The sequence below is a fragment of the Micromesistius poutassou genome (genome assembly GCF_964030765.1).
Source record: "Micromesistius poutassou genome assembly, chromosome: 15".
Lineage (NCBI taxonomy): Eukaryota > Metazoa > Chordata > Actinopteri > Gadiformes > Gadidae > Micromesistius > Micromesistius poutassou.
Window position 1 is genome coordinate 6,874,154 of NC_140285.1, and position 24,280 is coordinate 6,898,433.

The following is a 24,280-nucleotide window of genomic DNA, read 5'->3' on the forward strand; positions in this document are numbered from 1 at the left end:
ATCCCCAACACAAGCACTCTGTCACACATCCAAGCTAAATATACATGAGTCGTGTCTGACCACCTGGATTGGACGGTTTCAGAGCAAGAAAAAAAACCTGGAACAGACTGTAAACATAAATAATATGCAGAAAACATTTTACTTTCACTTTTGATGTGAATGGAGTTGGGTAAATATCTAGAACAAAGTCATTGTTTTTTTTAATATATTTATTTTGGACCTTGACCAATGGCATACAGTATGTCCTAACACTACAGACTACATGTTCTCCCCTATATATACTCCCCCTCGTTGAAGCATCAGTTTCGTGTCAGTCTCAACATACATACTCATCCAATAGACTACTGTAAAAACATACACAAAACAGCAAATTTAAACAAACATTTATTTGAACAATTTACATATGGAAGAATCATATTTTAGGTCCACACACCACGTTTGAGTTTCACAATATAAAGCATAATACATGAAGTACAAGATGCAGGGCGATTTAAGCCTAGTGTATTACAGGCTCCATGTAAAAAAAGCTTCAATTACATTTTATATTTAACATTCTCCTAAGCTATAGATCACTATTGAGTAAGCCTATCTGACTCATAGAGAACAGTTCAAATTTAAAAAAATGTGCAGAGTCTACAATTACATTATTTTCAACATGTTGAATGTTCTGCATGTAAAAAAAATGAATTACTACATTATTTAACACTTTTAGGCACAGATGTCAGATGTATACTGTGATGAATGAATATAAATAGAGGAAAATGCATTCTGAGTCAAAGTCTGCTGTGGTTCTTTCATAGTGTGTGTGCTACTACAGTGTTTGACAAGCATAAGACCGTAACACAAGGAAGGCTGCTAGTGCAAAGATTCATCTCTCCCTCGACGGAGAGGCAGAACCAGGAGAGCCTTCACATTCTACAGGCACAAAAGTCTGAAAGACAAAACCATAACACAGCAATACAAGTTTAAACAATATGGTCCAGACTTTATATTTAGTGTGAGCATTTCATTTGATCTTTTCTATGAAACGTTATTATATTTGAGAATTCTATTGAATGAAATGTGCCATTACCCGTCATTACCAGTCAAATCAATCTGAATTATTACTAGGGTTATCAAAAAACAAAAAAACAATGTGCAATTGATTAGTATGTTGAGAAAAGATGATGTGGAGCTCACGGTCGAGTCCTGGAAGTGCAGAAAGGAGGCCAGAGGGTTTCCACAGCGGGGTCTGGGCCGCTGGAACGACTGGGTGTCAGGGGCCGAGCAGCAGATGTAGGTGGCCACTTCCTCATCCAGGCGAAGCTCTTCCAATAGGAGCCGGCGCTTGAGCAGCAGGGCTATGGCGGGGCTCGCAGCTGAACTGGTCTTTCGGATTAGGAAGTCTAAAGAGGCAAACGCCGGGTGGACATTTAAAACCACATGGGACGGTAGTGGAAAAACTTAGTTACTTAAGGACTGCAGAGCTAAAATCCGGAAAAAAAGTAGTGATTACGATATGTAGTATTATTACATGGTTGTAATATTCAGACACACACACACACACACACACACGCCACCTCTCTGGAGACTGGAAGCAAAGTGCTTTCCGGGGCCGGGAACGTTGAACTCGGGCCGCGTGCCGACGGGTCCCGGCGCCGTCACTCTCTGGGCGTCCGACGGGTCTCCGTGTGGCTCCGACTGGATGGGGCCCTCCGGCTTCTCGACACGAGGGGCCCGGAGCAGCGTCTTCCCCGTCGAGAAGAAGATGACCGATTCCCTGTGGGGCTCCTGGAGGAAGGGCCCCCGTCCTGCGCCGCCCTTCTCCCCCTGCTCCACCTCCGCCTTGTCCGCCTGGGGGCCTCCGTCACCCCCATGGATCCCACCCTTCTTGTCAGTGCCCAGGTCAGTTCAGGAATGAAAAATAACATAAAAACCTTGTGTCAGCAAATGTGGGATTGGCTTGGGTCTCCCTCTGTGGAGATTAGTTTGTGTGTTGGGTTTGCGCGATGGGTTTGTGCGTTGGGTTTGTGCGATGCGTTGGGTTGGGTTGGGTTTGTGCGTTGCATTGGGTTTGTGTGTTGGGTTTGTGCGTTGGGTTGGGATGGCTCACAGAGGGTAGGTCAGCGAGTTGATCCTTGTGCGACTCTGGTTCTCTGTCAGAAACAGTCATGTTTTCCTCGTTGTCTGGATCTTCAAAAAGTCTTTGGACAACATCCTGTCAATAAAAAGAACAATAGTCTGAATGTTCATCTTTACCAGCATCCTAGTGATGGATCTGTGGCGTAATGCAGAAACATGCCATATATGTAACTTTTCCCCTTTCCGCTGCTCACCTCATGCTGCGGCTGGGGTTCTGAAGGGCAGGCCAGGTGATTGTTTGGCAATGGGCGTGCGGAAAAACACTTTTTCTAAATATATAAAACCGAGACAAAACCACACAACTGCCATGTTAGGGAGATGGGTCTGCTGTAAGAGAGCCAGTGCTAGGACCACATGGGCAGAACCTGCAGACGTACATGCAAACTGGCCATGGCAGACATGGGCTGGTTCCTGGTGTTCGGGACTCTCTGGGGGGTCCACGTCATGGCGGGGGTTCCTGCGTGTGGCATGGCCAGAGATGATTGAAAAGAACACAAGAAGCCATGTTTACATTGCAATCACAAGAGATGAAGCAAACTGGTTTCAGGGAACAACAACAACAACATTGGTCCAACCTGCCGGCCCTCCTGCTGTCTCTCCTCGACGATTGGTCACAGGGACTCTCCTAGCCTGGGAGCACAGCATCACGGTGAATAAAGACCCACCTTGCTTGTTACATTCGTATAATGTCACATCAGGGACCACATGTATAGGCACTGACTTACTGTGTAGATTGAGGTTCCCCTGCCCGTTTGACCGGCTGTGTTGCTGGGGGTTTTCTCCAGGGCTCCCCCAGCCTTCACCCCCTCCCCATGCATGGTGATTCGCATGGCTGCAGGGTCTAGAGAGTGCAGGGCCACCCTCATTGGTCCTACAAGGGTAAAAGAACATAAACACAGATTATGCGACACAGAAATCAATTAAATCATTGCTACCATCCCTGAGATTTGCTGTACACCAAACAATACTTAAATAGCTGTTGAGATTACAGGCTTTTAAAAAGAGGCAGTTTTAAACAAAAATATAAAGAAAAGTAATAATTTTCATAATAATAGTAAAACAAAGAATAGTAAAACAATATCAAGCTAACCTATTTACTAATTAAATGTAGTGGCTATTTACCCTGTATCGTTATCATAGAGTTTTAAAGTTTTACTAATTTGAAGTAGCGGTGATGGATGACAACATAATATTATATTTTTCTGCCAACCTGTAGGGGCTCCAGCCTTTGTATGGCTCTTCATGACAGATATCCGCTGGAAAAAAGATAACATCCAGATAAACTTGTGTTCGGAATTGCTTTTCAATGACAGAATATTATTCAAACCAAAAAAATGGTTGCCTGATCACTGTCAATCATGAACAGCAAAATACAATATAGGTTTTCATTACACAATGTTACATCACTATTAGTTCCTGTTTGTTTGGGGCTTCCTCTGGTGACTTCGGTTGATTTCACCTGGTTGTCAGCACCTGCAGACAATTAGGCTGAGTCTATTTAGACAAGGCCTCCTAGTTAACCAGTCGCTCTCCCCACTGCAGCATGGTTCCAGACACCAGTTTTGAGTTCCCTTTGTCTTTACAATAAACTTAGTTAGTACTCTATGTTGCTTCCCTCAAGCCGGGGTCGTAACAACAAGGTAAACAATAGAAGACTAGTCCAAATAAGACGTACTTGATAGTTACAGGGCTTCGTGGACTCTGGGGTTGCAGAGCCCACATGCTTGGCCCCGACCCCTTCGTTTCGCAGGATACTGAGGAGGGATGCATGGTCAAGGTTGAAGGCCTCTTCTTTGCCTAAGTTACAAAAATAAAGATTTTTCAAAAGTGGTTCTCATTCTCATAAAAACAAGATTTGAGGGCAAGATTGACCATACATACCATCTGAATCACTAGAAGAACTAGCAGCAACAGCAGCCTGCTTTTTGTAAGGGTCTTTGATACTCAGCAGATCCAGATTATTCAAACAGGCCTCTGTACTCGCTTGGCTTGCTGACGTCTGGGCCAAGGCAGCGAAGGTGTTCTGATGCATAGTTTTAGTATCCGGTTGAATGGACACCTGCGATGAAGTGGTTGGAGCCACGGCCATTTGTTTAATAGCATGAGACGTTGAGGGCCCAGTTCCTTTTAGTGTCTCCATGCTTTCCGTCAAATCTCCATTCCGAGCTTGAATAATAGATGACTCTGGTTTTCTTGTTGCCAGTTTTTGTGCGATAGAGAGCTGCGATGCAAAGTCTACACCAAACTCTTTGCTAGGGGTTTTTCCATTCATATTGTTTCTTTTTGAATACCTAGAGTTTAATGTTTTTTCATCACTGCCAACCCTTGGTGTTAATGTCCTGAGAACTCTTTGGTTTTGGGGTGCTGTTCCTTTGCTCCTCGGCTGGGATAAATTAAAGGGCACAGGCTTGGTGCATGGCTGTTTAGACTTGGATTTTCCCTATGAAGAAAATGCAGGGAAACAGACATTGAAAAAAGCTTGTGGTAATAAAACATTTGGGTTAATAAACAGAGGGACAAGATACACTTACAGCCAAAGGTTTATCCTCCCAACTCTTGTGGGATTGTGCAAATTCCTTTGAGACCTGAAGATTGAGGGACTTTGCAAGGACTGGAAGTCTGCTTGAACCCGATTTAACAGTTGTCTTTTGGCTATTCCCAGCGCTCCCTGGGTTCTTGTTCTCAACATCTTTCTTAAGGAACTGAGGCACAGATTGATTTTTAGAAGACCTGGTGTCTCCAGGGAACCGATTTCCTTCATTCTTCAACCTGTGTAGAGAGAAGGTAAATATATTTATGGATTTCAAGCCAAACTATTTACATTATGACTGTTCACCAGTTGTATTACACAAAGGCCGTCATACCTGGTGTAGTCACTTTGGATTTTGTTTTGACTTTGCTGACCAAGTACTGATATTGGGTCCATAATGACTTTGGGAGCGGGAATAATCTGTGGGCTGTTTAAAGACTGCAAAGGTAGTATGAGATATTAAAGAAACAAAATGCAACTCAGTGATACCTCACTGTCACTTTAAGCATGCACTAGAGAATGTATGCAAAATAAAATGTGTATGTGGGGATGTGGGAGGGTAGAGGGGGATTGTCTGTGTATAGATGGATATTGTATTGTTTAATATTCTTTTTAGAACTAGAGGACTGCCATCCAATTTCATTGTATCCTGTGCAATGACAATAAATAATTATATTCTATTCTATACGTGAGCTGTTGTTCGAATATACAAACATCAGTAAATGCATTGGTCATATGCTACCTGGAAAACGTGTAAACACTACAAGTAATGGAATACAATTGAAAATGAATCTGAATGCATGTTGGTAGAGCTAGCACCTAGCCCGATAGTATCTCTTTGAAATTAAGTTATATCGGGGTAAGCTGCATGCAAACTGAAATTATCCAAAAAGAAGACACATTTTATGGTTAACCAAAGACAAGTACAGCCGCTGCTGAGACACTTCATTACCGTGAAAACATAGCTTGAAATTGAAGCCCATTGATGCTACAACAACACTCGCGTCCGTTGTGTAGTGGCAGATAGGATAACAGTTACAATACACAACACTGGTAGTACAAGTGGAGGTTGCGATGCGATATTAAGTTACTTTTAAATACAAATACATACTTTCCAGCTTGGAGGGGGTGTACCGTTCTTTAGTTTGTCCTTGCCCTTTCCCTATTGAAATAAGTCCCAAGTAATGGCTTCTTCGTTTGAGTCTTTGAGATGATTTAAAGGTCTCGTTTTGTTCTTTTGCACCAAGGACCTGTCAACTTCCTGGACATGGAGTAGTTTGTAAAAAGCGCGTTTTTGTATTGGTATTCAATGGATATAAAAGGAACCAATCAGTGAGCTGTGCTAGCTGTTTGGTTTTTCTGACCAATCAGACAGCGATTCGAGTAAACATTTCCATGGTAACGAATCCAGAATGTTTTACCACGTGATTTGTTTGCCACGGTTGGTGTTTTTAACACCGTTGAAATATGTTGCTTTTCTGTAAAATAAGAATAGACATACCCAAAACGGGTAGCTCTAGTGGTATATTAACCATATACCACGGCTATAATGTATAATTCATTTGCACGGTTCAGTATCACTCCGCCCCCGAGGAAATAAACCCGTTAGCCTTATTATAAACCATGCTAGCTACACAATTGTCGTTTATCTTCACCCGATAGGAAAGGTTACCTGTGGTAAGGACGATGTTTGATAAGTAAGTTTGGCGAAGTGCATATATTATTTTAATAGCTGATTTGAATGGCTACTAAAATTTAATTGACTGTGTTACAGGTAAATACAATCGAAAACCGTCCATCACCTTGCGACAATGTTGCCCAGAATATGCAAGCAAGCAGGAACGTCGCAATAACACAACAACGTATTCCTCCGCAGCGCCATGAATCCAAAACGATGGGATGCGGGTCTTGACACCGGATAGATTATGGCACAAGTTAGAAACCTCTCTCCAGGGGTCTCTGTGTGGAGCTGACATGCTCCACACATGGAAAAATCCATCATGTTTCCCCTTCATCATGTAATCTCCGGCTCATATTCCTTGCACTGTCTAGCCACTCTACTTGTTCCTAGCGTTATCTAACGGTAACCTTTGTGTCTGGGGTATACCAGTCATGAGGGAGATCCCCTTATGCATTCTTCTCCTTGATGAGAATACAGGAAACTCCTTTAAGAAAACATTATTTTATTTGATCATTGTGGTGTCATAGTGGTGACTTCTCAGTTAGACCTTTTGACCCTTGACCCTTATCAGCGAAAAGGCACAATCAACAAATGGCAGTTAAAGAAACAGAATGTGAAAACATAATTTTCCCATTACATCAACTAATTAAATCAATTTAACACAGTTAGCAACAAAGCGTTGGATAATAGTGTCTTTAATAAAAGTACTACTATCTTTGTAAATGTAGACCTTAGCCCAATTCCACACAATATGCAATGCCCACCATGGTAGAGTTAAAGACAACTAGGCCTACCACAAAAAGTCGGTTATCTTGTCAAATAAAGAACGACAGTGGACACATTTACAATAACAAGTACCAGTACGTACGACCGTGGGTACTTGTTGCGCTGGTTGTGCATACTTACGCACAATCATAAAAGTAACAGTTCAATACCAGAAGAGGGCGCTGAGAATAAACTGGTACAGAGGTCTGTGTTACACCTAGTGGGGGTGGCTGTCACCGCAAATAACAAGAGTAGGGGGAAGAAAAAAGTGTGAAAGGAGTGAACAACAGAGTGATATTGCTGCAGTCATGGAGCTTCGCGCAGAGCTCCTCAAGTCTATTTGGTATGGTTTCACAGCTCTGGACCTGGAGAAGAGTGGTAAGGTGTCCAAGTCTCAGCTCAAGGTGAGGTCTCTTACTCAAATTAAATAAGATCATATGTACACTATTATTGTGTGCCCTGAGAGTTCAGTTTCTAACCTTGTAACAACATGTGCTTCTTGCTGTAAGGAGTATGGATGTGAAGTTTATGCATAGAAACGTAGTCTAGCCAATTATTATTGTAATACATACCATACTGCTTTAGAAAATTAGTCTACTAGCATATCATATTTGTGAAACATATATTTTATGGCACTCAGCTCTTAAACAATGATTTTGCTGACTATTTGTTCCTAGTGTCGAGTAAAATGGCCTCTGTCCAAAAAGAAGGGACATACAATAAACATCTCTGTTTCACGAATACTAAGAGTGGGAGAGCCACAGATTGTTTTCAGCCTGTATATGAATGGGATCCCTCATCTCAGAGTGGTGCCTATACATGATGTAACGGCGTCAGGCCGAGCAATCAGTACGCTGGCACTGGCCAGAGATCTGCCCATCGACTACAGCATGTACGTCACACATGGCAGTGTGAAAAAGTACCAGGACGGAGCAGGCTGGCAGGTTTAGAAACATGTGGACACGACGTCCATCAGTGAAAGAAACCGCTGTTCTGTTGATTTCGTAGTGATGTCACTCTGGTGGGGGTACATTCAGCCGTCTCAGCCATTCTCTGGCACTGTTGTTCAAAACAGAGCCCTGTGACTCAGCTTATCCCTCGAACACATGCAGGCAAGCAGCCGGCTGCTATGTCTTTGTAGGCCCAGGGGCCACCGTCACCTCATTTTCTCCGAATTATCGCATGGCCTGTTTCATGCAGTAGTCTTGGATCCATCAGATATGTCTTTGACACTTGACAGGATGTGGTTGAGTTTCAAAACATGGAGGTGGTGAGTCTGATAAAGTAGCAGATACCTCCTCCGAATGCAACTTCTTATTTAGGTTAACAAATTCAAATTCAATGTATAAGCTTATATTTGCCAGACAAGCAGACTTTAGACTACATAATACATCAATAAAACAAGATTACAACATTGGTTGATATTTAATGCAAAATATTCGGATGAAAATGTATTCAAAATGATAAGCTTTCATGATTTTGCCAATTATTTCCTAAAGTCAGGACATGACCAGAAAACTAAATTTTTGTTTCAGTTCCATGTAAAAGTTGATCATAAATATTTCAAATGGTTCTGAGGAAAGAATGAGAAAGTGGTATTGGTTAGAGGAAGGGAAGGCAATTCAAGAAGCATTTTTTATATATATTTGTGGAAACAAAAAAAACCACAAAAAAAGGAAAAATCTGGTTTCTATTGCTGTGTCATTTCTGTAATAAGCCCAACCAACCACTTCTTTCGGCCAAATGAAATGATTGGATAGCTTATCGCACACTCTTTCTGTGAGTTCCACAAAGCTAAGCAGACCTATTGCCATACGTTTTCAGTTTCATACTTTTAATCTAGCTTACTTTAACTGGTTTCTCCAAAATTAACTACCCCAGCTTTAATGCCTTGACAATGCTGACTGATGATCTTCATAGCTAACTCATTACTTCATTGCATAACCGCCATAAGAGGTTTTTACCCAACACGTACAAATATACATACACACAAACACATAGATTCTATATGTTGACGCGTTGAGTCATGTATTTCCCAGGTGCTGTCCCATAACCTGTGCACAGTCTTGTCCATCCCCCATGACCCAGTAGCTTTGGAGGAGCACTTCAGGGATGATGATGATGGCCCGGTGTCCAGCCAGGGCTACATGCCTTACCTCACCAAATATATCCTCGACAAGGTGGGGACGTGTTTCAATACAGCTTGGTGCCCTTGTAAACCTCTACAGTTTGCCATGATGATCGTGGTGTGGCCACTAACATGATGCTATGTGAATGTGTGCCTCAAGGTGGAAGAGGGTGCATTCAAAAAAGAAAACGTTGATGAGCTGTGTTGGACCCTCACGGCGAAGAAAAACTACCGGCCAGACAGGAGCACCACGACTGTGCTCCCGGAGAAAGATGCTTTTCGGCTCTGGTGTCTTTTCAATTTTCTCTCGGAGGATAAATACCCTTTGGTGATGGTCCCTGATGAGGTATTGAGCTTGAGCATTGATCATGGACACCCCCTTCATAAATTGGATGTATAAATACCATAATCAGCACACTGATTTTACTAGTTGCTGCTGATAATTTATATTCTGATGCCTTTCTTATTTAATACTGATTGATATTGTATATGTCTCTGCATACTGTATGGATCATTTGGGGTTATAAAAGTGTCCATATGGCTAGCTTTTTAGAATGGTCCAATGAGAAAGCTACGTGGCGACATTATGAAACGCTCTGCCCTTGTTATGCAGCATGTGTGGTTTTTTTTGTGTTACTTGCAGCATGCTTTCTGGTTTCCTGTAGTCAAACTATCAAGATGAATCTGATAGCAACCATTTTTTGTAAGACCTCTGTAGCTGCTTTAATACAACACCTTAATGCTTAAATCATAATAATACATTTAATTTCAATAGTTGGGCTGCTTATGCAAACTGTCAAATGTCTCATCTGTTCTATTTGCAATGCTCAGATTGTTTCTCCTCCAAAGCTGCGTTGACTAAGACATCAACTTCCCCTTCTATCAGGTGGAGTACCTCCTTAAGAAAATATGCATGGCCATGAGCATAGAGTTGAACTGTGTTGAACTAGAGGACTTCACTTCCCAAGATGCAGTGCAGCGGAATGGCTTCAGTGTTTGGGGTTTTCTGGAGATGATGAACTCTGGAAAGATAACCAGAGGAATCGATAAGGACATAACCAGCATGGCCATTGAGGAGATATACAGAGAAATTGTCGGGGACGTGCTCAAGGAGGTAAAGAAACTCCCTTCATCTCCTTTGAGTTCCCATGTTTGGTGCTTTTGCTTATCTGTGGTTGACTGGGTTGGGTGCACCCAGGGCTACCTGTGGAAGAAGGGCCAGCTGAGAAGGAACTGGAAGGAGAGATGGTTCACTCTGAGACCAAGCAGCCTGGCCTACTACTCTGGAGAGGACCGCAAGGAATGCCATGGCAGCATCACTCTGGATGGGAACTGCTGTGTGGAGGTGTGGCAGCTGAGACAGATTCTCAGAGAAAAATAACATGCTTGACCAGATGTGTTATCATCTGATAGGAATATTTAGTTTTGTTTTCCTTTTTTAAGCAGTAATTACTAATTATTACAAAGGGCTACGTTTTTTTTTTTATTTGACATTTCTGTGTAGGTATTGCCAGATCGAGATGGGAAGAGGTGTATGTTCTGTCTTAAAACTCTTTCCAAGACTTATGAGATGAGTGCCTCAGACACCAAGCAGAGACAAGAATGGACCACTGGTCAGTGACCTAATCTACTAATAGAAATCATATATCTTCTCTCTCACAGCTCTTCTCTTCTAATTTCTCCTATATTCTCCTCTCATAGAATTTCTGTTTATTCAAACAGCCATCTATCTAAAGAGATGATCCATCCATCAAAGCCATCAAACCTTTCCTCTTCATTCCTCTCCTCTCCGTAGCCATTCAGACAGCCATCCGTCTGCACGTGGAGGGAAAGACTTCCCTCCACAAGGACCTTAAGCTGAAACGCAGGGAGCAGCGGGAGCAGCGCGAGAAGAGACGGCTGGACAAAGAGGAGGAGCTGCAGAGGCTGCGGGCCCTGCAGGAGGAGCGGGAGCACAAGCTGGCCGAGCTGGAGGTCCTCAGGGAGGCGCAGAAGCAGGCCCAGGTGCTCCAGGAGCAGGACGAGCAGAGGCGGCGGCAGCAGCACGAGCAGCTCCAGCGGACCCTGGAGATCCAGCTCCATGAGGCAGAGGAGGTGTGGCAAGGCGCTGGGGGGCGGCACTTCAGAGGGGAGGGGGGCATTTCCTGTGAATGGGTATGGGTCTGGCGGAACTAGGAGAGGGAAGGGGGTAAACTAGTTCCACCAGAGAGGGTGTTGTTTATGTTGGTGGAAGGATTGAATCAGCAAGTGGGGGTTAAAAAAAAGGAAAAGTAATAATAACAGACAAATAGTCCAAAGCATAAAAATACTTTGAATCTACTTTGAAAGGATTTACAATGTAGAGCACTACTAGTGTTCACAACATTACACTTCATACTGAATGCTGTTGTAAACAGTCTGTAGACTGATTTGTGATTGGTCTGATTGAAGGCACGGGCCAGCATGCAGGCGGAGATGGTTCTGAAAGAGGAGGAGGCAGAGAAGCAAAAGAAGAGGATCCAGGAGCTGGAGGAGATGCAGAAACACCTAAAGGAGGCCTTGCAGCTGGAGATAAAAGCCAGGATGGATGAGGAGGCCTTCCGCTACGCCCAAACCGGGTAGGCCCTTTCACTAATCACACTGTCACATTGACACACACAAATGATCTGTCTATAGCAGGAATACACCGTTTGAGATGTACAAATGGGACAGTGGTATGGAATGCCTTGTGGCACTTTTTTGGGGACTTTGTGTCATACTCTGGTGGCATTAATGATGTTATGCTGTGGAGCTCCTCTGAACAGACAAAGGTCCCATTGGGTTGCTGAGGAAGTACAGTACAGTTAATATGGGAAGTTATCATGTGCCTTGTAGTCACACCTCATTCATTTGTGCTGCAGTTCTGGTATCGATTACGCATTGTAAATATATTTTGATTAAGTTAAATTACCACAGTAGGTTTCAGTGTGTTTCTTCAGACCTTTTTATCTGGACATTGGTCAAATAAAACAAAAAATGCAATAAATACACAATAAGAGTCTGAACCTTTAAAACTAAATATTTCACAATATTCACCCCACTTCCAGGCTGTTGGCAGAGGAAGAGGAGAAGATGAAGGCTCTGATGGCCCTGCAGGAGGAGCAGGAGGAGTACATTGTGAAGACCCAGCGGGAAAAGCAGGAGCTCAAGCAGGAGATGGAGACCAAGTCTCGTGCCCTGGACGAGGCCCAGAGGCAGCTGGAGGAGGTCCGCGCCAATCGCTACCGGGTCGACCAGGACGTGGTGGTAAGAGGCTAGATAAACAACACACATGATGTCTACAAGGTACCCACAGTGGAAACTGAGGGGGACAATAGCTATACTTTCTTTTACTTTTTGTCAGATTGAGTTAATCCATGATAATATATGTATAATCATTACAGGTCACAAATAGTGAGTTTCTTTAAATTTTTATTTCTTTAAATATATATGTATTTTTTAAGTCACTTCCACCAAAGACAATACGAGTAATGTCTAAAATGTGTTGTTGAAGTAGTTTTTCTAGCTGAACTTAGTATTAAGAGCTATTTAGTATTAACAGCTATATATATATATATATATATATATATATATATATATATATATATATATATACATTATATAGTAAAGTATTGACATTATTGACATAAGACTGTTTTGCTGACGTGCATTGTTAAAAAAGTCAAAGGTTCAACTTCATCACTTTCTCCTTCTTCCTGATAGGCTGCCCAGAGGAAGCTTCGCCAAGCCAGCACTAATGTGAAACACTGGAATGTTCAAATGAACAGACTGATGCGTCCAATTGGCCCAGGAGGTATGGGTTTTATTCAGTTCCACATATGATCAAGAATCATTATAGGTACTCATTAGACTGGGTACCCCCAGCCCGTTCTGCTGGCGATTTGAATTCGCTCTGCAGCAGGGGCTGGAGAGGAGCAATACATTTCTTTCTGTTTCCGATCCACTTTTCAAATGCTTTCAAATGAAGAAAAACAAAACTGGTATCTGTGGCTGGCACGGCCTGTAGTAAGCCTTTCTAATAATTGAATTCAACCCGAATTATGGTTGGATGGCTTACCTGTCTGTCTACCTACCCACCCGGCGGCCTGCAGTGCACTCTACTTGTGCACCCGTTGCGCATGACCAGAGTCTTCAACAAAGCTAAGCGGACCTACTGCTAAAGCTAGCCAGCTAGTCAAGTGTTTTTGGGGAGTGGCTTTTGAGGGAAGCCTTAAGAGGAAGGATTTGGAGGTTTTGTTTTATACTAAATTAATTGTATGACGATGTTGCTATGTGGAGCACTTTGAGTCTGCCTTGTGTATGAAAAGTGCTATTGCCTTGCCTTGCCTTTGTCCTAACTGCTTCCCCTATCCCCCTATCCCCCTATCTCCCGTTAGAGAAAAGACCATCTCTGGGAAGCTCCTTCTCATCCTTCCCGATGCCCTGCCAGAGAGACCCAGGGCTGCGTCTCCGGGTGCGTGCGGAAGGGAAAGATGAGGAGAGCAAGGAGAACCTGGACACCGGCGCTGGCTGTGGAGACGAGAGACGCCTTTCGCAGGCGTCCAATGGAGAAATGGACATCCCCTGAGAGAGCCAGCATCAGAGACTGTGGTCATTGTGGATCAAGTAGTCGATTTGGAGCCAAAGTGCGAGAGACTAGGCTATGGCACGACGTTCCTACCATGGAGGTTTCTGCATGGGAGATAGGTGTGTCCCTACACACCTATCTCCCATGCAGAAACCTCCATGGTAGGAACGTCGTGCCAACTCAAGAACTCAACAACTCAAGAAGGTATAGGTACACCAAAACAAAACTGAGTTGACTGACATTTGTGCTAAATATTGGATTAACCTTCATCACCTCACACTATTTTATGCATGTTTCATGCATATAATTGTTGCTTAACTAATGTTTGTTTTATGTTTGGTTAATACATGGGTAATAGGAGTGACGAAGTGCCACTCTGATTAATATAGCATTTGCAGTAAAAAAAAAAAAATGTCAGTGTAGTTAGTGTATCATGGTACTTTTAGTCAGATGTAAACTAATCTGTCCTTTTATAAGGCTGTAATATAGATTCATGCGGTTATATCAATTTATCCTGTCAAATGTCTTGACTTTTTCTAGTCAAGCTGACATAATCTCAGACGCTCTCTCACATTTTAATGTCATATGTAGCTCCTCACATACACAGGAAAAAGAAAGAAACTGAACTAAAGAAAAAAGAAGTCTTCATACTTCCTGTTTCCATTGTCGGTTAACAAACATGTAAAGAGAGTTAACGTCAGAGATTCCTCGGTATTCTCGTTGTAAAGAAAATGGGTTAATCCTTCAGTGTGTTCTTATGTTTAACTGGATCTGTGTCATCTAACTGTTTTTATTTGGATATATTAAACACAAACAACATGTAATTGTGTTATTGAAGTGTTAAACAGTCTTGGCGCACGACGATTTGTACTTCCTGTGTTTTCAAGTGGGCTTGCATCACAGTAAAGAAATGTGTCATCATTGAGTAATTTAATGCGTAGTTTTTTTTAATCAAGCAAACAGGGACATCATCTGTCAATGAGGGCCAACTGCATGTCCGCAAGTCAAATTACAACGATGGTTGTTTGAAGATAATGACTGTTTCAGTTAATTTTGGAGATTTTGTTGCAAATAGTTGCATGTAAAAAAAAGTGTATAGTTTGTATGTTTAAGGTGTTTTAATATACCGGTATTACGACCCTGTACTATTGGTGGATGTATGATTTTATTGAGATAAACGATGGGACGCTGTTCTCTTTACTTGCACTGGGCGGCAGGCGCAGGAGAGGAATGAGGCAAGGCAACACGAAGAGTTGGGTTAGGAAGGCACAGCTAAGGATATCAGTTGACTTTGCCTTTGGTTGTGTTATCTCTGTATGATATGGTAGCACGTAGGAGTGCAAACACTTGGTTTTATTCTGCTGACGTAAGAAATGAGAGTATCGTCATTATGTCTCGGAGCTCCAAACGCTAGCTCTTAATGCTAAGTCCAGCTAGTCACTGTCTACAAACAACTTGTCAACAATCAGTCTTCGACAGTGCTTGAATTGTATCTTTGGTGGCAGCTACTTGTTTAAACCGGGGAAACTTCTCGTACTCTACGCCCTTTGAAATGGCAGTAACACTGTGAAAGGTAAGCAAGGTAGAAACTAGGCAATTTAATGCTAAAAGCAAACATTGGAATTTGGGTCAGCCACGTTAACAGTGGACTGCTGCTAGCTCGTCTTTAGTCAATAAGGCTCGTAGTGTTAGCTTAAGGCTAGCTGTCGTCCACTAACTCAGTCCTGCATGCTCCACTGACACGCATACGATACTTATACAGCTGTTGAGTGATTTAAATAATATCTGTCATACTTTGCAAAACTACACGTCAGGAAATCCCACAAAGTCCTGCATTCAGTCACTGAATGATTAATACAAATAATGTAACTAGATGGCCATTGTTAGAGCAAGTGTGACAGGTTGTTTTCTGCATGGCATGGCATGTCTCAACAGACCCACTGTTCACAGGATATTTCCATGCAGATAGATTGGCAAAACCAAATGGATAGCACTGGGTTCTGTCAACAGCTGATTTACGATTAGAGAAAAATTTTCATTTTGCGAATGTATTGAAACGATAACGTTCAAATAGACGTTAACAGCCGATCATTGTTTACGTCGTTGTTGGTGCAACGTTAGGCAGTTAATGTGCATCTGCTTCACGAGTTCCAAGGACATGCCCTTAAGGCGGTCACAGCCCCATGTCTGACACATACACACGGGGTTAAACGGGTCTGTTTACTTTAAAATGTTAAGTTTGATAAGTATCTTCAAAAAATGTGCATTGTTTTATACTTTTGATTTGTGGTCCCTTTTGTGGGGTTAAATGTATTCGCGTAACGTACTCATTGGTTGTGGCGGGTCTGTCCTTCCAGGGGCCAGACTTAGATTGAAGCATAGGGGCAGCTACGTGTAGTGGAGAGTGGTGGTACTGCACCCTAAAGACCCAACATTAATTTGTCAACCAATTTACTTTATAATAAAACAATAATAAAGAGATATCATCTTGATGAGACAACGACATATTTATCAATAATTATGTTTATAAATACAAATATTCAGTTTCTCTTTAGCAAATATTAACCTTAGTTGTACCCTTATTAGTGTTTATTGATTAAAAAAAGAAGAATAGCATAGGTTTACTCGTAATAACATAGTGTGATGATCTGCGTTCTAAAGAGAGAGACATATTTTATACAACAGAGAGTTGAGTTGTTTAGTGTCCCTGCCTCTTGGCACTATTCATACTCTATAATATATATACTTCATTTGTTACAGCAATGATGGATATTTATTCCTATGATCATTTCATTAAGATTCAAGAGCGGATAAAAAATATGCCAGTTATAAACTGAAATTATGATTTTGAATTTATCCCATATAATAATTGTGTGACTTTGGAAGCGAGGCACCTCTGTTGCAGCTGGCTGGGCTACAGAATTTCCCTCAAATTCCAGTGTAAATTAGCCCCTTGGTGTTACCTTGAACTTTCTTTGCTCTTGAAAAGTGTTACCTACTATTTGCTAATGGGACAAATGGCTGTATTTAAAGACTAAACAGACTAGCTAGTGCAGTTTACATGATGTCATGGATAGCTAGAATATTCTTCTATCAAAGTTAAACCGAGCCACTGGAATGTTATATTTTCAACCAAATCTAGATGCGTCCTTGCTCTGATAAAACAGTAGACGCGTGGTCCCAGGTTTTTACCCTGTTTCTATGTGTCATCGTTGTCTTTAACTCGACCCATCAACAACCTTTGCCTTATGGCAGACCTTCTCCCTTCTTCCCAGGGGAGTTATGTCGGCGACGTGACAGGACGGTAGCTTCTGTACCACCCTGAACAGGAGCCATGGCTGCGTCTCATCATACTGCCACCAAGCTGCCCGATGGTGTCAACGGAACACGCGAGCCCAAGTCCCCCCAGGACCCAAAGTCGTCGGGGGCCTCTAACTGTGCAAATGGGCCAGACTCGCCGGAGGTCCCCGAGTTGCAAGAGCTGAGAACCAGGGAAGCAGTTGATGATGAGGAAGAGGAGGAGGAGGAGGAAGTAGTGAGCAGAGAACGCTCGCCTGTATCTAAAGGGCCTAGGCATAAAGCTAAAAAGGAAGTCTCAGAGCAGGATGGAAAAGAACACGAGAATCACGTCAGCCGTGCATCATCCCCCAACTACACAGGTATGACATTAACTATTCCCTAGCATCTGGTTGAGCAGCTATGAGTTGATTCACGCCAGGAAATCAACATTCATTGCCAGGTGTGGACACTCCCAGGTTGCAACTTGGTCACATGGGTATCTGTTGTGTGAGAGTATCTGGCAAATCTGAACAAGAAGAGTTTAATTGAAACAACTAATCCAGGCCTTTCATTAAACAAGCTTTGGCCTACTGAAAGCCCTGACACCCACACACTCTACCTTGATTTCTCCTTATGCAGATCTGTCCCATACCTCATCCCCCTCCTTGTCAGAGCAGCTTCGCCTGGGACAAGAAGAGGCCGCAGGGGCTGGGATTAATGTGGAGTGCAAAATCTGTGGGGACAAGGCCTCTGGCTTCCACTACGGTGTGCATGCCTGTGAGGGCTGCAAGGTACGGGTATTAGTGAATTACACTGTGATGGCAGACTTTCAGAACAAGACAGTGTGACAATAGGTTCATTGTTGGTTTGGTTGAGCCTATTTCTATTTGTGACCCAGGGCTTTTTCCGACGGACCATCCGAATGAAACTGGAATACGAGCGCTGCGAGCGTGCATGCAAGATACAGAAGAAGAATCGGAATAAGTGCCAATATTGTAGATTCCAGAAGTGCCTATCTTTGGGAATGTCTCACGATGGTGAGATAACACATTCAACTTTTTCATGAAGTGCCAATCCAATTTAGTTGAGTGACTCCTTGACTTTACAATATTGTTGCATCATTGTGTGTGTGTGTGTGTGTGTGTGTGTGTGTGTGTGTGTGTGTGTGTGTGTGTGTGTGTGTGTGTGTGTGTGTGTGTGTGTGTGTGTGTGTGTGTGTGTGTGTGTGTGTGTGTGTGTGTGTGCACATCAGCAATCCGGTATGGACGCATGCCTGAAGCTGAGAAGAAAAAGCTAGTGGCTGGCCTACAGGCAGAGGAACAGAACCTTCGCAATCCTAAAGGCGCAGACCTCAAGACGTTGGCCAAACAGGTCAACGCAGCTTACTTGAAAAACCTCAGTATGACCAAGAAGAAGGCGCGCAGTATCCTCACAGGCAAGACCAACAGCTCCTCGGTATGTCACATTCTTGATCGCTCCATCCATCCATGACCCTGCACTCATTCATCCAATAAAGACTATTTGCGACTTTAATTAATTGGAAAAATGTCTAAAATGGTCCCTTGTTCATACATATTGAATCATTGACATGTCCATATTTACCTATCAGAGTTGTCATCCTCTTGTAGTCACTTGCAACCAATTGCAAACAGCTGTGATGTAGAAATGAATAGGATAGTGGGCCTCAGCTGCGTTACAGTAACCTGACTGATCACTCCCCTCGCAGCCCTTTGTCATCTATGACATGGACACCCTATGGAAAGCGGAGAGTGGTTTAGTATGGAGCCAGCTGGTGCCAGGGGCGCCCCTGACCAAGGAGATCGGGGTACATGTGTTCTACCGCTGCCAGTGCACTACAGTGGAGACTGTGAGGGAGCTCACAGAGTTTGCCAAGTCCATTCCAGGCTTTGTGGATCTCTTCCTCAATGACCAGGTATCGTATGTAATGCCCAATTAGTTTTTAAAATGTTTTTTTCTGTTTTCTCTTCTTACTTGTACTAAAAGGACTTTGCTTTCTTCAGGTGACTTTGTTGAAGTATGGAGTGCATGAGGCTATTTTTGCCATGCTCCCCTCGCTCATGAACAAAGATGGACTTTTGGTGGCCAATGGCAAAGGCTTTGTGACCAGAGAGTTCCTGCGCAGTTTAAGGAAACCCTTCAGTGAGATAATGGAGCCCAAGTTTGAGTTTGCCTTAAAGTTCAATGCTCTGGAGTTGGACGACAGTGATCTGGCACTGTTTGTTGCGGCCATCATACTCTGTGGAGGTGAGTGGGGCACATGTGACCAATTGCTGTGTGTGTTGTTTTCGACCTATCAAAGGGCCGCTCCGTAATGCCATCATGGTTGCGGCTAATGCTGTGGGTGTCTGTTTGCAGATCGCCCGGGGCTGATGAACGTGAAGCAGGTGGAACAGAGTCAGGACAGAATACTGCAGGCTCTCGATCTGCACCTCCAGACCAACCACGCTGACTCGCTCTACCTCTTCCCCAAGCTGCTGCAAAAGATGGCTGACCTCCGACAGCTGGTCACGGAGAATGTTCAGCTGGTTCAGAAGATTAAAAAAACAGAGTCTGAGACCTCGCTCCACCCTCTGTTGCAGGAGATCTACAAAGACATGTACTAGTGTTTAAACTCTACAAACGGTTGTTGTGGGTTTATGAGCAATATGGTTACGGACTGAAGTGATTTTTTTTTTTTTCAAACTGAAATTCTAGAGAAGCACTGCTCCAGACGTGGGGGGGGGGGGGGGGGGGGGTGTGTGTGTGTGTGTGTGTGTGTGTGTGTGTGTGTGTGTGTGTGTGTGTGTGTGTGTGTGTGTGTGTGTGTGTGTGTGTGTGTGTGTGTGTGTGTGTGTGTGTGTGTGTGTGTGTGTGTGTGTGTGTGGCTGAGGTGCTTGAGTGGTAATACTGTAGTTACATTGTAGGTTTAAGGTAATCGGCAAATACCCCTTTGATATCAGAATTACCGGAAGAATAATAGTGTAAATCATTTGTGTGTGTGGAATCATGTTTCGCAAGTCCTCGTTGTGCAAAAAAAGGTCACTGAACTGTTGTGAATGGTATGTTGTGTTTGAAGAGGCGCTGTTTGTCTTGTTCCTCAGGGGTAAGCTCCCATTTCATTCTGACCCCAGATCAGTGCCCTGAGAGAGAACCTGGTCTTTCAGTGGCAGTGTTACTCTGTACTCTGCCAATGTTTGTATACAATATAAGAGTATTAGCACAATTGATCAGAGCTGCCTGTTTGTACTGTATGGAGATGAGACATGCCAGGGTCTTTGGTAGCAGAGTTATTTTCGGGCTTTACGTAAAAAAAAAAAAAACTAGGTGTGAAATGTATTTTTCTTGTTCATCCGCATTGCACTAAACAATGTTGGGTTTTTTGTAGGCAGAATAGCAAAAAAGAAAACTGGGCAGGCTCCAGCAGGGTAAAGCTCTCACAAGTGGCTGCATCTATGTGATACCATTATACTGTGTAAATATTTGGGAGAACAGTGTCTTGGGTTGGGTGATTGAGGTCATTGAGGCGACCTAGTGAGCTCACTGAGCTGTGATAAATGGGCTATGCTGCACAGATTCTACTTAGAATTGGTGAATAGAATTGCATCACTCCTTTATTTTGAGGGGGTATTCTCTTTAGCCAGGCAAATAGTACTTCCCAATTTATTTTAAGATTCCTTAGTTATTTTCCCTATTATGAGTGAATGAAAAATCTATTGGATGTATACTGTACCAAGCATAGATTTCCCGAGTGCATAACTATTGAGTGTAAGAATGCACCAAATATAAGTGTAACCTAACAATTTCTTTAATCTGGAGATTACAAATTTGATAACTTTGACAGGAGTTTGACTTAAATCAATGTAGCATGATATCCCTATTAATTTGACAATTATTAGATCAATATATTGATAGAGTAACATTACAATGGGTATATGTACTGTCACAACTGTTGACCACAATACCAGAGTACCATTTTTCGAGTTGTCTGTCTTTCTTGTTTTTCAGAATGCACAATTCTGTTTTTGAGAGAGTTCCACAATTCAATGATTTGTATTGTTGTAAAAGCAAATGTTTTTTAATATATCTATTTTCAAATACATATATAGTTTGATGGACTATATCATTAATGTATAGAAACTTGATATGTCTATCAATATAAACAAACTTTACTTTGAAAGGTCAATGAAAAAAATGTGTTTTATCTCTTAAACCCTAACTACCTCTATATGTTGTATGTTTCCTTCACTTTATCACATGTACCAATGTCTGATAATATGGTAATATGTGGTAATATCTGACATTTTGCCTTAAATATTATCAGTAGGCTACACATTGCAAATTTTATATTGTAGTGTATGTGCAATGTGCCAAAACAATTCTGTGAATAAATGATAAAGGACTGAGTTATCACATATTTCCACAGGTTATTTGATTATACAAAATAAGACATAAATGTATTTTGAAAATGCATTCTTGATTTGTATTAATTTCGGTTTTCCACGTCATAAAAGGAAGTAGAAACACATTTCAATTGGTTCATTGACGACATCAGTAATTAGCAAACACATGGCCTGACAACTATTTAGTTGATGAAATCTAAGCCGGGCAGAAGCAAATCCGAAAGCTGGAGATAATGGACTCGAGGGCAGATCAGTTTTCATCTATGCGCGCTGATCTAGTGTGTCGGTAAGCATTTTATGTTTCACTTTTGAAATCACTTATGCCGTCTTTATACCCCAATGACACGTGTCTTTGAAGTTTGCATGTCTTCTGGATGAGACGTTTTGTTTCATCGTGCTTCTATGCTCAGCAGGCCCGAGATCGCTTGGATATGCTCCAGAGAATGTGTGACGTAAAAGTTAACGGTTGTTGACGGTTGATGCAACTGTCCCCTGTCCCCTTCTCTAGACATTTGCGGCACATCAATGCTAGTAGCCAATGATGGCGAACTATGGATCCTTAAATCATTATCGACATTACTTTAAGGATAGGAGTGGGATTTGCAGGTGAATTGCAAGGCTAGCCTAATTATGGGGAACCACCACCAATCAACTTGTTTGACTTGTAGCCTAGTAACCTTGTATCCCCCCCCCCCCATTTGGATATAGCCTACTGATGTGTTTTGCTTGTGAGATCGAACTAAACGCTGAGATTTGTGGGCCTTCTTCTCTCCATACTGTTTTCCAGGCACTATTTGAACGGTTCCTGCAGATATGGTTCAAGGTGTCACTATCAACATGACTGGCCAGCTGTGCCTTCTGCTCAAATATGTAGATATTTTCAGAAGGGTGGATGCTGGTACGGCCCACGCTGCAGGTAATCTAGACACAAAATGTCATTGACTCGGGTAAATTAAATAATATGGTTTGCAAACAAGTAAACCCTATCTTCCCTCTAGATATCTTCATATCCCTGTGACTGAACGGGACGCATCCCTCAGAAGCAGAAGAAGTTCTGTACCTCAGCTCTATTTCTCCAGCTCCAGCAACAGCCTGCCCAGCCGACGAGGGTCTGAGCCGGCACTCCCTCAGGCCCGTGGTCTCGTCCCCCGAAATCTCCGGGAACGGCACAATGCCTTGAACCCACAGTACATCGGGGCCACACAACGGCCACTCGATCATCTTATAGAATATGGTATGTGATTTTCAACCCCTCTATATTGACCATGTGTCCCTCTGCCCGTAATTTGTAACATTATTTATACTTCTCGTCTTTCATTGGTCAGGTGCTGACTCTGCTCTCGAGGCTTGCCAGGAATTGCTTCAGAGTTCAGAAGCGTCTGAGGCATGTGCAACAGATATTAACAAACCAGTCTCCATCTTTTGACATTACATACCCAACAGCATGGCTAATTTGGCTCTTTAATTTGTAATTCAAATCTTTTAGGAATCCAAGTCTACAGAAGGTAGTGGTGATGGTAACAGCAGTAGTGACAGTGGTGTGGGTGCTGCTGCTGCTTCTGAAGACCAGGAGGAAACTGAAGCCTACTTCCAAAGTAAAGAAGTGACCTGTGGCATCTGCATGGATAAAGTCTATGAAAAGATGAGCTCAGATGAGCGACGCTTTGGCATCCTTCCCAGCTGCAATCACTCCTTCTGTTTAAGGTGTATTGTTACGTGGAGGAAAACAAAAGACTTGCAGGAGGAGGTCATCAAGTAGGTAGTCGTATTGGTCTCCAGATAGTGGTTTGGGCTGTTGGCAGGGCTTTGACATGTGATTTATTTTTTCTTTCTTCAGGGGTTGTCCTCAATGCAGGGTGAAATCTGCGTTCTATGTGCCTCATAATTACTGGGTAGAAGGACCAGAGAAGGAAACTCTCATTGCATCCTTCAAAGAGAAATGCAGGTCAGTCTTTTTTTATTTTATTGCAGATTTCAACTACATATGAAACTCATTAGGCATTGCGGTCTTCCTCAATGGCCTTCAATGACTGATGGCCCATTTTTAATTAAGGGCTTTTTTCCCTATTGTGATTTAGTAAAAGAAGATGCAGTTATTTTCTGCGCCATGGATGCTGCCCCTTCAAAGCGGAGTGCATTTATTGGCATGACGAAGTGCAACGTCGTCGTTCTGCACATTTGGTAAATGCTAGTTTTGTTAAACTTTAAATGAATAATGTTTTGAATGAGTTGGTATATCTTGGGTGTCTGGTTTCTTTCCTCAGCTTCAAGGGGACTACCTTGAAGATATTGACCCCATGCAGATCCTGGATTTCGTCATGTCCATCACCTTTTTGCATATTGATGAGGACGATGACTATGATCTTCCTTTTCACGTGACCCATGGCCTCAGCTTTTGAGCCCTGTTGCTCTTCTGTACTCATGGGACTTGTATGAGCCTTTCTGCACTTTAGCCTGGGAGCGACAACATGTGACTAACACTTGATGGCACATTTATTTCCTCCTGGGAAGCACGGCAATAGTCCTCTTCATCCTCTGGTACCCAAAGAGGAGGTTTGGTTTGACCTTTTTTGGGGAAGGGAGGGTTATCTTCAAGTAGGTCTGGTTACTTTGTAATTGTTATACAAAAAATATATCTTGCTAATTTGCACCAGTTTTATTGTATTTGGAAGGCATTTTTATTGTCTCATACTTACTATATTGTACCCAGTCTTGCTGATTTTTTTTTTTTTCTTCAGAATTTGTAATGTGTAAAACTGCTAGTTATGATAAATTGATCTGTCGTTTTATA

The 24,280-nt window shown here is 42.6% G+C and overlaps 4 protein-coding genes across 7 annotated transcripts; 3 read left to right on the top strand and 1 right to left on the bottom strand.

Annotated features, from left to right (window-relative positions):
* Positions 1-349: 349 nt before the first annotated feature.
* On the bottom strand, positions 350-5,899 carry troap (trophinin associated protein). Of its 2 annotated transcripts, none has more exons than XM_084480383.1 (14): positions 5,763-5,899; positions 4,986-5,089; positions 4,653-4,890; positions 4,003-4,561; positions 3,797-3,918; positions 3,332-3,377; positions 2,847-2,992; positions 2,697-2,751; positions 2,499-2,578; positions 2,316-2,390; positions 2,093-2,197; positions 1,560-1,866; positions 1,180-1,385; positions 350-931 (listed from the first exon to the last, which is right to left on the bottom strand). In XM_084480383.1, the coding sequence occupies exons 2-14, from the start codon at positions 5,045-5,047 to the stop codon at positions 869-871; spliced, it is 2,064 nt and encodes a 687-aa protein (XP_084336509.1). In that variant the 5' UTR covers positions 5,048-5,089; positions 5,763-5,899; the 3' UTR covers positions 350-868. The 2 variants fall into 2 exon arrangements, with proteins under 2 accessions (XP_084336509.1, XP_084336508.1); XM_084480382.1 differs by having other exon boundaries at positions 1,560-1,869.
* Positions 5,900-7,399: 1,500 nt separating this feature from the next.
* On the top strand, positions 7,400-15,032 carry LOC311360005 (differentially expressed in FDCP 6 homolog). Of its 2 annotated transcripts, XM_084480076.1 has the most exons (11): positions 7,400-7,501; positions 9,137-9,277; positions 9,386-9,571; positions 10,112-10,339; positions 10,424-10,570; positions 10,730-10,838; positions 11,021-11,319; positions 11,656-11,822; positions 12,291-12,489; positions 12,946-13,036; positions 13,620-15,032. In XM_084480076.1, the coding sequence occupies exons 1-11, from the start codon at positions 7,406-7,408 to the stop codon at positions 13,808-13,810; spliced, it is 1,854 nt and encodes a 617-aa protein (XP_084336202.1). In that variant the 5' UTR covers positions 7,400-7,405; the 3' UTR covers positions 13,811-15,032. The 2 variants fall into 2 exon arrangements, with proteins under 2 accessions (XP_084336202.1, XP_084336201.1); XM_084480075.1 differs by having other exon boundaries at positions 10,112-10,570.
* ppardb (peroxisome proliferator-activated receptor delta b) lies at positions 15,029-21,478 on the top strand. 2 transcript variants are annotated; one of them, XM_084480077.1, is made up of 8 exons: positions 15,029-15,383; positions 17,066-17,469; positions 17,729-17,880; positions 17,988-18,126; positions 18,342-18,544; positions 18,816-19,022; positions 19,111-19,354; positions 19,466-21,478. In XM_084480077.1, exons 2-8 carry the CDS (start codon positions 17,145-17,147, stop codon positions 19,711-19,713), a joined length of 1,518 nt encoding a protein of 505 aa, XP_084336203.1. In that variant the 5' UTR covers positions 15,029-15,383; positions 17,066-17,144; the 3' UTR covers positions 19,714-21,478. The 2 variants fall into 2 exon arrangements, with proteins under 2 accessions (XP_084336203.1, XP_084336204.1); XM_084480078.1 differs by having other exon boundaries at positions 17,086-17,469.
* Positions 21,479-21,719: 241 nt separating this feature from the next.
* Positions 21,720-23,888, top strand: mkrn4 (makorin, ring finger protein, 4; the record flags this gene model as incomplete). Its single annotated transcript, XM_084480390.1, has 8 exons — positions 21,720-21,775; positions 22,277-22,405; positions 22,488-22,723; positions 22,815-22,873; positions 22,976-23,244; positions 23,327-23,434; positions 23,568-23,670; positions 23,754-23,888. The coding sequence occupies exons 1-8, from the start codon at positions 21,723-21,725 to the stop codon at positions 23,886-23,888; spliced, it is 1,092 nt and encodes a 363-aa protein (XP_084336516.1). The 5' UTR covers positions 21,720-21,722.
* Between the last annotated feature and the right edge of the window lie 392 nt (positions 23,889-24,280).